Raw genomic sequence first — 18,995 nt, 5'->3', positions numbered from 1 at the left:
TTTGTCTGTTCAGTGTTTAGTCAAGATGACCACCACTGCGAGTTTTAAATAACACAGTCTGACTGAGGCAAACAAATAAGAAATACATCATGTCTTGTATGTCTTATAGACCAGCAAGTTTGGAGAAAAAACTAATTAAAAAGCTTTATGCAACTGATTATAAGCTGTTTATATCAAACAATGATGTGTGGAACAAAAATGATATGTCTTCATATAATCCCCAACATGGCAAATCAACACAGTTAAGACTAAATTAGAAGCTGGCAAACACAATAACATGCACACAAAAAGAGAGTGTACTGGAAATACGAGACCATACACCTAATTCTTTGTCATTCCTGTGTTACTTTGTAAGCTGGCAGTCAGCTGTATCAAACATATCAATGACAGGCTGCATTATTGATGAGAGATAAAACACACTGGAAAAGCTGATGTTGCATAAACAGGGCTTGAAATGAGCATGAGCTATCAAAGGCAAAATGTTATACCACAAGAACTGTGGAGCTGGAGAAAGGAACATTTTCCGTGACAAAGTTAATAGTTTTTCATAATTAGAAAGCGAATGGATTTTTAAATTCTTAACCTCAAGTTTTATTGTCATCATGGAGTGATGTTTTCAAACTCCCAGAAAAGGGGACAGATTAAGAAGTAAAGATTCAAAATGTTTAGAACTGTAATTTGAACAACTATCTGCATATTTTCTATCAATCTACAGATCACCACCATTTTCACGGTCATCATCATCACAGTCACAGTCAACTGCTGACATGCAACATCCGCAGAGCCACCCAGTACAATGACATGCATTCCAGTCATTCTCATCATTTTCAGTTAATCTGCTTTAGCGATAATGAAGGGATGTCTGGAATATGAATCCATTAGGGTGTGGTGTTCAGTTGCCACCTCTGTTACACAATCCACCTGGCTTCATGTTGGTGCAACAGATCTCAAAATGGTTTCAAAATAGAAGCAAGCTCAAAGAATTGTAACTGAGATAAGTATGTTTCATTGACTGATTGATGTTTGATTTCATTACTTAAGTTGGGGGAAGGGATGGTGCAAAAAAGTGCAAAAATATTTTTTAAAGCTCTGGGGTGGGGTGGAACTTGGCTTAGAGGATGCAACTTTAAATTGTTGTATTCTGTATTTTTATTAAATACCATCTGAACCCTTAAACCTTACGGTGGGTTTGAAAGTCATCTTTCCTATAAAAATTGCAAAATCATTTATCATAGCCAGAAACTGTAAATACTAAAATTATCGTTTTAGCATTGTTTGTTTTGGTAATAAGTCTTATGTTCGTTGCATAGGCTCCAATTCCTACATTTGATGTAAATATGAAAAAAAACAGGACTTGCACAGAGAGGGAGTAGGCAAATTCAAGGACTTTCAAGGACTTTTTCAAGCATTTATTGTCAAGATGAAACTGTTTTCTCCACACAAAAATGGGTTGCAAAAGAATTGTGCAAGTTTGTTCGTGGAGCAGGCATGCTACCAGGGCCTAAAATGGACAAATTAATCAGTTGGTTATCATTATTCAGGCATGTGATTGACAAAGCTCAACCTTGCAGCCACGGCTGACATTGCACCGCTGTGAGTGTTTTGCAGGCTATCTAAAGGAGTTTATTAACCTGTTGGTGCTCCAAGCTCATATCGCTCATACAGCATTAGAAAAAAATTCTCAGCCTCCTAGTTTAAAACATTTATCCAATATGTGTCATAAAATAATGTAGCATTCTGTTCTCCTCTCAACAATATTCAAGTACTTTATCAAGGACCAAATTAAAAATGTCTGATTTTCAAGGTATTCGGGTACTTATATTTCTGAGCATCAAATTCAAGTGCTTCAAGCACCTCAAGCACCTTGTATAAACCCTGAAAAACATAAATGGGGCCCATTTATGGTGTAGGGAGGGCCATGCATTTCCCCCCAGTCACTCAGAGAGGCTCAAGGAAAAATATTTGTAGCTTTGGAGAGGGTTTAGATAAAATAATGATTTTTTTTTTTTAAAAAAAAGGCACACCCCAGCCACCCCCCTCCTCTGATAAATAGAGAACAGTCCCTAATAATAGTAACAATAATAATAAAAACGTACAAAAACTATAGTGAAACTGATCAAAGTATGGCTTGGATATGAAATATCAACATGATAAAAAACAAGAAACAAAAATGAAAATGAAACAACATGTTTTTTCATATGCATATGGCTAACATTATCCTTTCAGTTTTCTACAACCATTCAACATTTATTATTATTAGACAAGCGTTCCATTCCTTACACCTCATTGGCTGCAGACCGTGTCTGTCATTTGTGTGACCACGCCCCCACTGCCAGCGACTTCCGCTTCTGTGTCAATCCAAGGCTGTACACTAAATTCCTGCTCATATCTCTGGACTTGTCAAAACATTCTCTCTGCACATCCCGCCGAGGTAAGACGAAAGACATTTTAGTGCTCTGTCTATGCTCTCGTGTTGTATTTTCACTGCCGACAATCTAGCTTTGCATTTTATGTACAAGGAAGGTTGCTAACTATGCTAGTTAGCCACCTTTTTTTTATTAGCCCACCCGCTAACGTTAATGCTAGCTGTCAAAAAGCTCCCTGACGTCCTGTCAGAGTTGAAGCTGTCAGCTTGGTGTTAGTTGTCAAGAACAAGCAGTACCCCATATGCTTATTTAGTTGCCGTTTTCTCTTTTATAATTGTTAGCCAGGGTTAATCAAGTTTAGATTTGTGACTCTAGATCAATTGTGCTAATGTTAGCAAGCAAACAGTTCACGGCAGCATAGCAGTTGGGATGGGTTCTCCTCGGCACTTCAGTGGCGAGTTGGACATTGCTAAGTTGTAAATGAAGATTTTATCAACAAAACACAGCATTTATTAACCAAACGCAGCTTTACAATTGAGTGATATATTTATTTTAACTACCGTTATCCATTAGGCGCTTTCTAATGCATTAGGACGCTGTAATTACAAAGTTATATGACAGCAGTGCGACTGACAGTTCAAATCTGCCCACGGTGAAATGTGATGGAGACGCTTATAGCCAAAGAAGAAAGGGCTATGTAGATAAGGAGAGTAGCCTACTGAGGTAAACCTGTCATATTCCCTTGTGTAAGAAATATTTGTGAAGGGTCACCAGCAGCATCTATCACGAGCAAGGCGTAGGCAAAAGTCGCCTCCTATCGCGTTTAACTGGCTCAGCAAACAGTGGGAATGTCCCCCTGCCTGTTTGGCTTCCCACTGTCTCATCACCATCTAGATGGGACTCACAGGAGAGACTAAATAAAGCTTTGTCTTCTAATGCTGGTGTTCTCTAGGTCAATGACACCGAGGTTTGCACTGACACAGCAGGCTGTTTATCTGCTCTCCTTGGTAGACACATCTTTCAGCAACAGATTTTATTCCTGCACCAACTGGCTTGTGATGGTTTTGAGAAGAGGTGCTTACACAAAAAGACAGAGTGTGTGTGCTGATACATACTGCACTGATATCTTGTTGTTTAATATACTGAAAATATTTTGACTATACCACTTGGGAACCTTGCATAACAGTAACAGACAAAGACGCAGACACGTTTTTGGTAGTGGCTTAAGGAACTGATACTGAGCTAGTGAGACACTTCATCCTGTTAAAACAGGACACTGATTATTTATTTTTGTTGATAAATCAGTAACAATTGTTGCCAGACTGATATGTTGAATGCTTATATTAAGCGCTGCACTTGACTAAAGTTAAACAGCAATAACTTTTTCACACTGACTGAAACATAACTGATGACAACTTTGTGGGCTAAGATTTAGGTAAGACTAATAATGTTTTGGTAACTACTGTATGCATATTTTTGTAATTTGTTTAACAGGTTAAATTATGTATCTTTTAATTGAAACACTTTGTAGAAACTAGATAGAATATGAAATTTCACTAAAAATGTGTGAGATGTTGTATTCTTGATGTATACTTGATAAGGTATATATGGCAAGTGTATATTATAGTGTCTGATAAAAGACTATGTTTTATGTTTTTTATGTTTTTAAGACTAGATATAATCTTATGTCGTCTTTTCCTGTTTTTAAAGGCTGCATTACAGTAAAGTGATGTAATTTTCTGAACTTACCAGACTGTTCTGCTGTTGTATTATTTACCTTTACCTACTTATCATTATTTCCACATTAGTATATTTATATCACAATGTCACATTGTGTAAATACTTTGTGAAAGCACCAACAACCAACCCTACAACATTGTCGCAATATAGATGTTGAGGTATTTGGTAAAAAATATCGTGATATTTGATTTGCTCTATATCGCCCAGCCCTATTAAAAATTACCAAATGATCTTGACGGCAGACACCTGCTGATTTTATTGCTACATTTCACAAGACACCGGGTCATTCTCTGTGGAATTACTGCTGTTGTCATTTTGTTATGCATCTTCCTCCCAAGGTGCCTTAATTACCTCCTTAGTTAGTTGCTATGGCGATGGTTCCCATTTGAAAGGGGAGCATCGAATTGTACCAATGGGCCATCCACCTTGCGGAACAGCAGAGTGAGGCAGGATAGATTTCTGTTTGTTAATTTAGTGGTTAGCTGTTATTTCTGCAATCACCTTAAGAGATGTTTCAATTATGCAATATGTATTTTTGAGTTCTGTGGTTGAATTTAAGGGAACAGGAAAGAGATTTTGCAAGGCATGTCCTAAAAGCCAAGTTTCAACACAGCTGAGAGGAATATTGCAGTGATCCCACGACCAATGCACGTTAAAGCAGATGTAAAACCAGTAGAAACCTTAATACTTTGGCACCCAAGTTGTAGTTTTTGGATTTGGAATATATTTTGTGGTCTCTCAGGAAGAATTAGATGTTAGAATTTCCCATTAATGCCTATCGTATTACATTTTAAATCATATTTATAATATGAAGAGCTAACAATTAGTCTTTATTACAACTGGGCTTCATTTTGTTTTTGTGCATGGCTATATCTCTTGTCACCTGGGGATGAGGCAGAGTTTGAGCTAGTCCAGGCAACCATCCAGGCAACAGAGAAACAATACTGGATGTATAATTTATGATAGAGCAGGGTAACGGGTAGCCAATCAGGATCCTGTCTGATACACAGCCGTTGTATTGTTTTGCTCTGCTTTGTTTGGCTCACGGTCATAGGGAGTGCATGCTGGTCAATGGGGACAAACTGAGAAGACGCCTGCTACAGACACACCAGTATATCAGAGCGCTGTTATTATTGGCCAATATGGGTGATAATAAGTGATATATAGATAATCATCTGTAATTTCCAGATAGTGTTTGAAATATGTTACTTTTGACTTTATTAGATTTATCACTGTATGTCAGAGCCATGGGGGGACCATGTACAGTTCAGAAAGGTAACTGGGCAGCTTGATTTGCTTTTCGTTTCCTTCTTTCCTGTTCTTGTTTACTGATGGTGAAGACAGCATCAACAAACACTTCTCGCTCGGTAATGCTCTCTAACCACAGCACATGAAGACAACGTTTTTTGTGATCTGGTTAAGTTTTCTCACTGCACAAACTGATGGTAGAGAATGTAAACACAATTTGTTCTTATGATACCCCATAGATTTAGAAATAATGTGAAACGCATTTGTTCAGAGCTTTTAAAACAATCAACAAGTTAAATTGAAAAAAATAATTATAGATTTATCCCTACACACTTTCGGCAGGGCCACCTGGAAACCTCAACACAAAAGCAAAAATCCATCATAACCAGTCACACGTCAGCACAGTCGTTTTATAGGTACTCAGTCAGGAGTGCCATTTGCATTTTAGGGTGGACGCATGACAGACGTTTTGAGAATATGCTGAGCCTGTTTTCTATCCATATACCTCTGTGATGTGAATGTAAGACTCATCCTAGCAGGTTTTACTTCTTAGCAGGTATTGCTGGAACGTGCTGACTCACGCTCTCTAAATGCCGATTTGTGCGCGTGTGTGTGAGAGAGACTGTGTGCTCAGCATCCTGCTTAGAATGAGACAGTGCTTTTTTCCCTGAGGGTTTACACTGAGTTCTAGCACACGTTGAACACATCAGGATTCTCCTCTGCATAGGAATTAAGTCTAGTTTTCAAGTAAATCAAAAGTAGTTGGACATATCCATTGTCAAAATAATTAGTTTTAGTCTTAACATGGAAGACCATGTCTTGAAGGGATGCACAATACTGGAATTTTTGCCAATATGCCGATATGTAACAAGTCATTTGGCCAATAACAGATACCAATATCGATTTATCCACTTATTTTCCCCACCTAAATGATTAAGTATCTACTGTAATGGAATTAACATCATATTATGTATACTCTTATAGTGATGGTCGGATTCCGATATTTCATTTTAAAGCCAATATCTGCCAGTACTGATGACATGCCAATAATACCAATATTACCATGCCTTGGTCTTGAGCTATTGTTTTCATTTGTTGATGATGGACTTGATTCACATAACTTCAATATTAGGGTTTCATATATTCACTGTGGAAGTTATTTACTTATCATTTCAGTGCTGTTAGTCTGACTCATGCAGCTGTGTTTGTGTAGCTGTGTGGGCATTGTTTTTTTTTTTTCTTCCTGGCCAATGTTTCTTCACCCATCCTTTTTTCATTATGCAATAATTAAAAAGGTTTCGTCATGTTCCAGGCCGTATGTGCTTAAATCCTTGTTATTTACATTAAATATCATTGAATGTCTTTGACTTTTAAGTTGTTTTGCGTATGATGCAACCCAAATTGCTGAACTGTTAATATCAATGTGTGTGGGAGGGTTAGAAAGTGTTTATTCCTGTTGTGATTTACTTCCGGAGCTCATCATCTAAGGCTGAATGCCTGATGCAATCTAAATGTTGCACCAGACTCCCTCTCACTGTTGTTGGTGGATATTTTTTGGGTAATGGTAAAAATGTTTTTGTTGCCTTTATTCGTTCTGTTCCAGTCTCATCCCTTTGTTCCTTTGCATGTTGTTTTGATTCAGTTCAAAAAGAAAGAAAAGATGCAAAGGGGGGGAAAGATAGAATGGGAAGAGACAAGATGAGATTTGGTTTACAATTAACATTAGTGCTTTTTTTCAGCCTCTGTTTAGGAGTCCAGTTGCAGTTACTGCTTTCTTCTTCTGTCATATTTTTTGCAGTTTAATCATACTTCCTCATTTCTAGTTTTTTAGCTGCACCAGTGTGTGCTTTAAGATGATAAGGTACAGTATATTGCTGCTGTACCTTTGAGTTTTATTTTCATTCTGCTGAACAGCCATTAATGTGGCCAGCAGTGCAAGTCCTTCCTCTGCAGACCAGGATAGATGTTGTTGACGTTAGCACTTACAAATTGCTCTAGTCAGTCGATAAGGTTAGTCTTGTGATTGAGGTTGAGTGAATTTGATTTCATACTGTGGTCGTACTCTAATAAAAAGTCGTTTGTGGGCTATTGACTCTCCGTTGGTAATGATCTTGTGATCCATTCTTCCGTTTCACTTGCCTCAGGCAGCACTGATGTGTCCTACAGAGGATATACAATAAATGATTTTTAAAGGAGCAGCTGATGAAGAATGAGGAGCATTAAAATTTACTTTATATATAGCTGTGCTACGCTATGAACCGATTATTTAGTTCCCCTGCCTTTTAAGAATTTTCCCCCACAGTGTCAAGATCTTTGTCTGGGTTGTTAAGATAAAAACCGGGACTCTGTGTTTTACTTCTGCTCCAAGTGCAGAAACTGCAGTTGAAATGCAGAAATAAAATCACTATGTAAAAAGATTAAGGGGCTCCTGCAAAAACTTCTGCAGTAGAAAAGGATCAATTGTCCATTCTGAGAAGCCACCGGTCTGGACAGACAGGATTCTGTTCAGATGAGACACCAGCTGGTTACTGAACTCCACCAATCCTACATTTCTTTCAGGCAACTTGAATTAAATTGTTTCTCTCTCTAATATATCATGTTCTCACAATTTACTCAAACATTGTTCATTCTGTTGTTGGTTATATTAAAGCTTGATATGGTCGAGTTTCTTGTCTCAGTGTCCTTTAGAGTGTGTGTGTGCAAAATTAACCTGCAGTATGTGTTACACGGTCTGCAGAGGTGTGTCACCTATTGAGTGAGGTGGGTGTAGACGAAAAAAGATGTGTGTGTGTGTGTGTGTGTGTGTGTGTGTGTGTGTGTGTGTGTGTGTGTGTGTGTGCTTTATCATTGCTCAGCACTGGGCTTTGTTGCACATAGCAACAGCTCTTGTCTCTTAATTTCTTTCTCCTCATCGTCTCTCTCTCTGTCTGTGTCTGGTCGTCTCTCTTGTTGTCCCCGCGGCTTTGGATGTTTTTGTCGGCCCTCAGAGGACAGCAGAGACAAACGTTGCTAGGCTGTTATCTGTACACTGGACTCATGAATGGAACAGTCACATCGGTAGGTTTGTCTTTAAGGTTTCGATTTGCGGGGAGCTTATTTGCCAGGAGAAAGTTTGACAGTGGGGTTACTATAGTAACATGCTTTGATATTACCTGTTTGTTGTGAGAGGACAAAATGAAAAGGTGAGGTCCATGGGGTTAGTAGAATTTGCTACATTGAAGGTTTTAATAATTTAAAATGCAACATGCTGATACCTTTATCTGATTTGGACCAACAGTAGTAAAGTTAATTACTTTGACAAGTGGTCACTTGTCGGGTTGGCTGGTATAGCTAAATTTGTATCACGATCTATTTAATTTTATAACAAGGTAACAGTATATATCATGACACAGTAATTGTTATGTAAATTCAATTAAGAAAACAACATACCGTACTTCAAACAAAACAACAACTGCCTCACATGAGTTAAAAACAGAAGACTCAAAAAGTAAAACTAGAACTCTTTCAAAATTAAAGCTTTAAGGTTCCTGGGAACAATCATGTTAAGCGTTTCAGGTTTCGCACTTACAACTCTGCCTGAATCATGTTTTCTTGTGAGGCAGTTGGATTCGTGAAATCATGTGAAAATCCTGAGATTGCATGTGAATCCATCCCCGATACGCTATGTAGTCTGCCCCGAGTAAGTCCTGTGGTAGAAAAAGTACTGCCGAATCTCTACTGTTGGACTGTCATATCACCCAACCCTAGTTACTAGTCACCAGTATTGTTAATTTTGTCTTAATAAATAAATGGTCCTGTATCAGTTGAATCTGTTAAATTTGATGGGGAACTTTTCTCATCTCCTTAGATACGGAAGTTTAACTCTTAAGGGTCTTTCCATTCTTTGTCTCTCCAGCGTGTCTGGTTTTTTCTTTTTTTTTTTTCTATAATTGTAGTGAGCTAATCTATAGAGTATGTGATCATTTTAAGGCCCAGTGGGGTTTCAAGTCTGATGTAAACAAATGAAAGTGAGCACAATTATCTATATCTTTTTTTCTGTTGTTAGATGAAAATGAACTGGTTTATTTGCATTTGGTATATCTGTTGGAAAATATAATCTAGAAATTAAATAACTCTGTTAACATAGTTGGGTTATGGTCAGGTTTTTCCTACATGTACTGGTACTTCATTTAACACAAAACTGTCAACATAGTGTCACAAACATGAGGCTGTATTGACCTTCTCTGTTACTAAAGTTAATCTATAAGAGAGTCCTAAATTGATGTCACTTGTCCAAGTATGGAGGAGTGTGTTTGTGGTGTGTGTATGGTGCCATGTCTGTCATGGTTACGTAACAGCTCACGGGAGTCTTGAACAGAGTGAGCAACATGATCTGAGAGCCTATGGCGGCCAATCAGAGAGCTCTGTCTCTCTTTCTTTGTGTGTGTGTGAGTGTATATATACTTAATTTATTTGTGCTGTTATAGGATAGAGAGGTGAGGTTTCTGTGTGTACCAAAAAATAGTATAACAATTGCTTTTCAGAGATACCAGTATATATTAATTTCACTTTCATTTGGGATTGTTGATGCATGTATGAAATTCAAAGAAACATTTGTCTTACAAAAAGAAAAGTAATTCATATCAAGATCTTTGCCAGGAGTCATTCTCTGATTTTCAGTGCCTGTTTCTTTTCAAACAAGCAAACCTAATTATTGAGGTCTATATGTCCAGTGTGCTTCCTCAACCGTGCTTCAGAAACACTTACAGGAGTAGAATCTGTTTAACATCTTAGGAAGGCCATGTATAGCCTTGAGGGTTGTAGTTCAACCACTGATTGTCATACTTTTCCTCAAGCGTCGCTACATAAAAAGAAGGAATTTTCTTATGATCTGTTTAGCTTCTGCTTCTGAAGGGTTGTACAGTAAGAACAATTTCAAACATGAGACTGACTCAGTATTGTGTGGATGGCAAGCACCAAGGACATTATCTGCAACCTGATGCTTCCTGTTGCTTAATACAAGGTTATAATTGTGTGTTGACTCTCAGGAGTGGTTTTTGCTCATAACTGGACGCAGTAAATGGTAAATCGTGAATGGACCTGCACTTACATAGCCCTTTTCTAGTTGTTTGACGACTCAAAGCGCTTTTACACTACGAATCCCATTCATCCTGCTACTCAGATTTCAGCCATTCAGTTTTAAGCCATTCATACACATTCACATGCGGATAGAAAAGCCATATGGAACAATTTAAAGTTCATTATCTTGCCCAAGAGTACTTTGACATGTTGACCGGAGGAGCAGGGGATCAAACTGCCAACCTTATATTAGACAACAATCTGCTGTATCTCCTGAGCCACAGCCGCCCCATTACATTATACTCAAGATATTTAGAGAGATTCCGACTTGTTGAATTGATGAATTGTGTGGTACAATCAAGGCAGGCCGCCATACCAAAAAAATGTTGGAGAAATCCTTGCAAGATGAATAATTCAGGGTATTAATAAATTTCATTTTGAACAGTCAACCTGACTTGCAAAATGGAGCAATTGTTTCCGGTTAATTTACAATGGGTGTAAGTGAATAATTGTTGGATAAGTACCTGGTTTTATGTAGATTCTTGTGATGTTTGCAGAACATGGGTAGAACATTGAGTACTGATGAAATATGCATGATAAGGGTTATCACAGTTGTAGGCTTGGTCATGTTTTGGTACACAAGCTGGCGACTTCAGGAGCAGACAGTAGCTGTTACTGTGTCCTCAGACAAAGGAGACACATGTTGAACACTTTAAAAGTTAAATTGTCATATTTACTTTTTGGGAGTGCATTTGTTAATGGGATTATGAGGCCACGCGAAATAACAGGCTTTGTTGTGTAGATCTTGTGGCTGACATCATACGTATGCTGATGAGCAGTCGACTCCTATTTGAATTCTCTTTATTCCATTTGATTGTTTTTGAAACAAGTAAGAAATATAGCTTTGTCACCCATTATTTAATTTAGTTTCTAATGCATGTCACTAGCTGCTGGACTATAGTTGGAGTTGTTTGACTTCAAATTAGCTGTTAGAACCATGAATACCAGCTTGTCATCCATTCTATCCACCTTATCGATCATGGACTCAAGGCCCAAGTTCATTTGTGTGCTGAAGGCGTCAGCTGTCACTGGCAGAGGTAAAACCCTTCCATTGTGTTTAAAAAGGCAAAGAGAGGAAGGGAAAGAGAGCGCTGTTCCCCCAAATTCAACATTTCTCCTACAGAAATAAATACCTGTATTTACCTTTTTGGGGATATTATTTTTACTGCAAGTATGTATATATTTTGTCATGCAGACAAACTTAGAAATAGTAGATTATTATTCAATATTTCCATGTAAGAATAAAGCCTTACTCCTCTACAGGAAGAGTAAGTGCAGATAACATTCAACGATTTTGTCTAACTTAGAAAGTTGTTCCATTTATTGTTTTTACATGGCTACATGGCTGTGTGTAATGTCCAAGACCACATTTAGAAACAACTAAAAGCCTGAAAGCTAATTTATTACATCCCCTAGCTGCCATTGTAAACACACAGGGCAAAGGGTAATGATTGGTTTTTGAAACACTGAAGCCAAACAGGAAAACTGTAGAAAAGATGGGAATACGAACTGAACAATACTCAGTAACATTTTTTTCAGACTTTAAACTTTTCCTTTGTTTCATCCTCCAGCTCCCCTTTGACATCTGTCTTTATCTTTCGAGGGCTGAAAAGCATGCAAAGTATGCATGCAAAGTATGTAAGCATATAAAGCCTTAAAATGTCAACATGGAGGCTCATCATGAGCTGTGATGAGAAGGGAGGCTGATGAAACTTGCTCAGTAAGCAATAACAAACACCATATTACAGGTTTTGTTATATAGGCATTACGGTTTTATACTGGAATGGTCAGGACAAACACTTGACTAATGTATTTATTTATACCTATTTCATGTATTATTATTATTTTTTCTAACAGTGGTCAATGAAGACTGCATAGATTTATACTTTCTGCCAAATTAGGTTTTTGCACTTAAGCTATGTCGTGATTATTGCTGGGTTCTAACATTTTTTTGTGTTGGGGCTAATGCGATAGCAGAGTTTTGGGTCACTTTTGTTAGGGGAAGGTAAATGTGTCATTTTAAGTAAAGAATTTTATACAGGGAATAGGTTATTTGTATATTATTTTGTAAGTCACACACTCAGAGACATCACAGGCTTCCTCAGACTGTTCATTCACACCCATTTCATCTCTACTCAATGGTACATTTTGGTCCCAAGAAGTATTCAGTGTCCAGCTTTAGTATTGATGTTCAGAGCCATGTATACCTTAAGATGAAGAACTGTACCTAGCTTTACTGTGTCTTTACACGGAGAGCCCTGCTGTCTGATTATGTAGTCTTATACTGAGCTTCTACTAATGATGAGTCAAACAAGTCAACATTTGTTGTATTTGTCATGTAGGCCGTGTCATTGTAATGAAAATATTTTATGCCAATTTGGTTCCCTTGCACTGTTACTAATGTGGAGGTTACAGTGGTGAGTGAACAAATGGAAAAATGATGTGTCACTGTGTATTCTGTGTCACTGTTGAGAATATGGTGAAGTGGGCAGTGATACCAAACAATGAGTAAGTGATAGAAATCAAATATTACCTTTTATACAACAGAACGATGATACCTGCTGCCATCACAGTGAAGCATTTGAATTTCCTTCCAAAAGCTATTTGAGTTTTTTAAGGGTGACTCACTATTTAATAGGATATTCATTAACCTGTTCAAGTCACTTCATCCTGTATAATGAGTTGAGACATTAAACTGATGTATGGTTTACTAATTATAGCCATGTGCCACAAATATGGCAGCACATGTTTTTACTTAACCTTATTGAATGCATTTGTTTTTTGCAAAGATTTTACACTGCAGACACTGTCCAAGGCAAATTTCCCATTGGGACAATAAAGTTTATCCTCTCTATCATCCTGTCACCTTTACCCATTGACTTTCAAGTTGATTGGAAAGTGAGAAGGTGTCATCTAACACTACGACTTACGTAGTTAAAGCCAGTTCAGTTAAAGGCTAAATGTCATGTTCTTAAAGCTAAATTAGCCAAACGCTAAGACGGTAAATGTACATCACTTGCTCAGTTACCAATTTCTGGTCAATTAAAAAGAAAAGCCTTTGATCCAGATTAATTTTTGTAACTTTGAGCAAATCACACAAGCAGTCAATAAACTGTTTCATACATAATTAATGTCCTGCTTTTAAGTTATTTGTTTAAATGTAAAGACTGAGTATGGTATATAACAAGGATTCCTGAAAACAAATGTCAAAGGCAGACAGTGAAGACAAAAACAAAACAATGTTCCAAACAACATTATGCTGTTTAGTCTTGCAAAGAACCATTTGTTGCTATATTGACATTTTAAGTTGTTGTCTAGGGTCTTGAGTTTACAATGATGACGGGCCAGTGTACCAAACAGAAGGTTACAAAGACCCAGAATGCCTATGACACTGGTACCCCGATTATGTAACTACTGGTGTAGAAAACTCTCTGTTTGCACTCAGTGGGCCATGATGGACAAGACTGTCACTCCGCCAGCCTAAGCAGATTCTCAGCTGGTGGCCTAGATAGCTGGGAATGAGCCTTTTGTGTCATCTGAAACTTACAGTAAAATCAACAACATCTCGGTCTAACAAAATCAAGTCCCAGCTGTATACAACTTAGTAGTTTAACAGTATATACAGTATTATCGCTCAAATGGGGATTCATTAATAATAGTATGTTTTCCCATTGTATATTTTTTCCCAAACATATGTATTCCTGTCAGAAACTATCAGTCAGTCCAGGACGAGTCGGTCCTGACTGTGGCTCTTGGTAACACAACTTTAATGGAACAAAATGACTCAAGACTTGTTTGTTTTGTCTCTTTAGGTAACTAATTTTCATCACTCAACAAAGCCAAAGAAACACAACCTGAACTCAGAAGTAACACCGGCTGTCCAAGTTCTGTCTGTGAATCAAACTGCAGATTTGCTCTGATTGACTGCTGGTGTTGTTTTTCTGGGACATTCCTTGGATATTAAAGCGAACAGTGTGCTGTGGTGACACCCCAGAGGAACGCTGATCGACAGGTCTCCCTCCAGAGGACCTCTGAGGGGTCGCCATCAAAAGGAACATGTGCTAGAAGTCGAACATCTGTCCTGAACGACTGGTCGGCTTTGACTGTAGAAGATGAACAATGAGGATGAGTTCTACGACGCCGTCACAGGTGGGAGTGTGTGTCTGTTACTTCTGATCTTTTCAATTTTTTTTAACTTTGCTTCTATCTGATGGAGATATTTCTCAGATGGTATAAAGGTCTTTCTCAAAGAAAACAGTTTAGTTTGTGCAGATTTTCCTGTGTTCTTCCTCAGAGGGACAAAGCACTAATGTTGTGAGACCAAAAGCCAAAGATATGCCTGAAATTTCTGGACTTTGACACAATTCTTGATGGTAATTTGATGCCTGTTGTCCATAAGCAGAAGTCTTAAAAAATTTTCGTAATGCCACAAACCAGATATATTATGTATGCATCAGGGACTGTGACACAGTTTTTGTTGCAACACTTGAGGCTGTCAGTCCTAATTAGACAGTCTGATTTTGTCTCTATTATAGAAGCACAATACACTCCAATGGAACCTAACCTGCCTTAGTCTGATGATTAGCTCAATAATTCAGAGGTCTGCTGTCTTGTGGTCATGATCAGTCATGTCAACAACACCCTGGATTCTTGGAGACTGTATGGTTGTGTTCAGGTCTTTGTCTTTTTGTACTGCATTTTCAAAAAAATAAAGAAATAGGCAGAGGGAATAGCCATTAGTTAAGCTTGAGTGTTTTTTTTTTTTTTTAGAAGAAGTACTAATTGAAAGGGTACATTTTCTGTTTTTTTTTTTTATTTATCCAGTAGACGCAGAGAAGGGGTCGAGGGGGGACACTGCCCAACATCAGCACTTAAAGTCTATCTGATATCTGTCTTGAGGAAATTTTTCCTGGTATCACATCTTGAGTAAGGCAGTTAAAAGAAAAGTAACTTGTATTTAGGATCAACTGGTTTCAGGTTTCAGGTTTCTGCTACTGCAAAAAGATTGGCAAGGGGTTGCAGTGTTCACAAAGCTTCAGTTGCTCATAATGAACATTTTCTGAGAAAAAAATGACATTATGACATTTTCTAAGACTTTCCACTCAAAGTAAAGACTGGGCCCTGGTAAAAATAAAAGTTATTTACAAAGCATCTTAGCCCTCAAGAGAGTTCCTAAAGTTAAATAGTAGGGACCAGGACTTTTGAGAGGCTTGAGAATTTCTTAAACAGAGAAGAAAATGGCTGAAAGACAAAGAGGTGGGGGAAATATTCTCCAAATGCTGAATGACAGTGACTTACTGAAATGTGATTGGTACTGCAGGGATAATGTTTGGGGTCGATCTCATAGATATGCACTCACATCTCCCACCCAGCATAATATCAGTATGACATCAATATAAAGTGATCACAATTGTAAGATATTTGGCAACTTGAAAAATGCAACAGTGATGCCTTGGGTTGGTCTCTACCTCCCATCCAAATATCAACACTTCCAGTTTCATATTGTGACGCAGCTCATTTCATTTCTCCTGGGTGTCCACACCTTCCAGGCTCACAAAGGGACAACCAATCACATCTGTTAATGTGTCATACCCAGCCACACTTCCTCACTAAGTTTCTGTCCCTTCCTTGCTCAGAGTTTTTCTGAGAATTGAACTAAATCATTCCCAAGCCATGAGACCTCGATAGAAGTGTTTGGGCTAATTTAGGATCTCTCTGAGAATAATCTCACAATGTTTGTGAATACTGCCCAAGGAGTCAGTGGGTTTTATGCATGCCAATTTTACAGTTGAGAGGAAGGGTCTGATATCCATGCAATAACTAATTACAGAATACATTTGCTTTCATTCACGTGGATGTTGTTCATGAGTTTTGTGTCTCTCCATTGTCACCATGGCAGTTTACGTGGTGTAACAGGACGAGCATTCCAGGGATCTGACTCGCTAGACGGTGGAGAGAGGAACTTTGAACAGATGTGTTTTTTGGAGAGCGTTTTATTCTTCTCTTGGTTTTGGAACTTGCTAACACATCCTGAAGCTGGATGTGCTTCAGTCACTCTCTGAAATGTTGACTTTTGATGTCTGTAAAAGTTGTAAAGTGGTGTGAGCAGTGATGAATCCTGGGATAGGATTATAAGAAATGAGAGCACATTGACTACATGGATTTTGGTGGCATTAAGCAGTTTACTGTGGTAGATAGTTACAGTGATCATGTTGGGTTGAAGGGCAGGGCAAACCAGGGTGTTGCTGTATGTCAGTAGTTATTAGCATCATTGTTTTTGTCCTTTTACTGCCAGTTGTGTCCTTGTTGTGTCATATTGCTAGGCTTGCAAAGTGACACACGGTCATTGTTATGCTGCTATTTTTTTGTCTTAGGCAGGCTGTCGTTTCCATGCAGATATAAATAAATATTCAAGTGCGTGTGTGTGTGTTCAGCTATCTTTGTGTCATTATTATGATCGTCTTACTAATGTGAGACAGATGCAGGGCAGGGAAGATGTATTATTCATGAGTCCATGTGCACAGGGTTAGCTGTGATCGGCACCAGGTGGTTTCTAGTTTGGCCTTATTGTCTTGTTTTTTTCCACATTGTTTCTCCAGTGTTAGGTAATGGGTGTGTCCTAGGATTTATTGAAATGCCAATATTCTTCTTCGTGATTTAGGCTCATTTAACCACTATTATGTCAAATCATTTATATAATGATCGAAAGCTACCAGATTTGGGGCCAAATATGAGTTTAACATTTGCACATAGTGAGGGCTCTTTAGATTTGATATTCATTGTATCATCATTATTTAAAATGACCCTATTATATATCAAGGTGAGGGGCCTTTGCATGAAAATGTCTTGCCTGATTTTGTAAGAATACACATCTAGTACCTTTGACATACGTCTGACAGCTGAGTAGGTGTGTTTTCTAAATGATGACAAACATTTTGGTCTATTTTAAGCTGCTGGTAAGGCCCCACCTTGAGTTCACCACATCTCCACCCTGCAGCACTGAATACTCACATGGCATGGTTATGTTCTGGTTACTGCCCACACGTAGATCAGTATCAGCACATATTCTGCTAAATCTTAGTCAATAACATGCAGGTTTACTGTTGTCAGGCCACACAATGCAGCTTTGTTTACAACAAATAGTACAAAATTAGGCTGACATCAACTAAGATAATATTTAAACACCACAGTGTCTGACAACCTGTTAGTCCATACTGTCTGTGTGACTTTTTATTACTGTTGTGACTCTTGTTCATGCTGTCATTTTCTCTTTTTTGGCCCTTAATACTGATATTTTTTTCACTGCACGATAACGTCAGGAATACAGTGTATTTTATTTTTGACATATTGTTGCAGCTATTGCAAATACTCAAACATATCATGCCTCCATATGGCTGCATCATGACAGTTTTTATGCATTTTAAATCTTACCATTGAGCCTGGCATTGTATCTTGACACTTTGGAATCTTGACCATGAAGTTTTTGAAAAAATCATATTATTTGAATTTCTAAAGTGGCGCACTGCTTTATCAGTAAAGGGGATAGTTGGTGTAAACAGTAACAGGCAATCAAGAAAATTTGCTAGTCAAACATGGGCAAGAAGTTGCTGATGCAAAGCAGTACGCAAATGTATTGCATTGACTGTGACCATTTAAAGTTGCAAACAAAATATTAATGTTTGATCCAAAATCAGCTGCCAGTAAAATCATAGAGTCCAATGTGTCTCTATGTATTTGGCCATTTGTGTCTTTTACCTGTTGCTTTTTGTTACACTGGTGAATGAGCAGCAAACCTGATATGTTAAAACATAATGTCACATTTCTCTCCCACAGGCCTGGACTCGGACGAGTCGTTTGAAGGGGTGTCAGAGGCCAGTTTCCAAGATGCACTTGTGTTTGACAGCAGCAGTCAGAAGAACAACGGATCGGTGCCGCAGGAGAACGGCATCAAGAAACACAGGTATTGCTTCATTCCTGCACCACATTCCATCTGCACTGTGTGTGTTTGTATGTTTGTAGCTACATTATGTCTTTTCCAGAAACCATTTGAAGCTTCCCACTGAAACCATTAGAAAGTGAAAGGCAGGACATAACTCTTACTCAGTGGGGTTGATGGTTGATTGGTGACCATGCCACCCTTGACCTGTGATTTTTGGATTTTAAAGTTTTCACTGAAATTTATTTAAACATATTCTAACTGGAAGCTGACATGTGTATATGAAAAATTAGAAAAACTGGAAGTTGTGAGCTAAAAAAAAACTGAACCAGTAATTTAAGAGGCAGCTTTGTTCCAGTACATTTCAGATAATCTTCAACACATGCAAAGAAAAAAAAAAGGCAGGCTGATGCTGTGAGTGAAGGGAGATCCTGCTTAATACCAGGGGCTAATTTAGCCTAAGAGAAACTGTGAGGACAGAAACTTTAACCCTAGTGAGAAAGTTGTGTTGACCCTGTTGCTGTGCATGACTCATTCTTTTAAAAGGTGTGATTGGTTGATGAAAAAAGGGTGTTGACACCCAGTTA

The 18,995-nt window shown here is 38.1% G+C and overlaps 1 protein-coding gene across 2 annotated transcripts in view; it reads left to right on the top strand.

Moving 5' to 3' along the window:
- Positions 1 to 2,303: 2,303 nt before the first annotated feature.
- The window catches only part of LOC121946821 (oxysterol-binding protein-related protein 2-like), a 28,989-nt gene continuing 12,297 nt past the window's right edge, over positions 2,304 to 18,995 (top strand). Inside the window, exons 1-4 of one of the 2 annotated variants that reach the window (XM_088082422.1) lie at positions 2,367 to 2,431; positions 8,342 to 8,411; positions 14,285 to 14,621; positions 18,306 to 18,432. In XM_088082422.1, the coding sequence (XP_087938548.1) occupies positions 14,585 to 14,621; positions 18,306 to 18,432 (164 nt within the window). In that variant the 5' untranslated portion in view covers positions 2,367 to 2,431; positions 8,342 to 8,411; positions 14,285 to 14,584. Of the gene's footprint in view, positions 2,432 to 8,341; positions 8,412 to 14,284; positions 14,622 to 18,305; positions 18,433 to 18,995 lie in introns of both variants that reach the window. The other variant, XM_042491588.2, reaches the window with a different exon arrangement.

Source organism: Plectropomus leopardus, chromosome 9, assembly GCF_026936395.1.
Source record: "Plectropomus leopardus strain MGB_pleo_1.0 chromosome 9, ASM2693639v1, whole genome shotgun sequence".
Classification (NCBI taxonomy): Eukaryota; Metazoa; Chordata; class Actinopteri; order Perciformes; family Serranidae; genus Plectropomus; species Plectropomus leopardus.
This window is presented reverse-complemented; position numbering and strand designations above follow the sequence as displayed.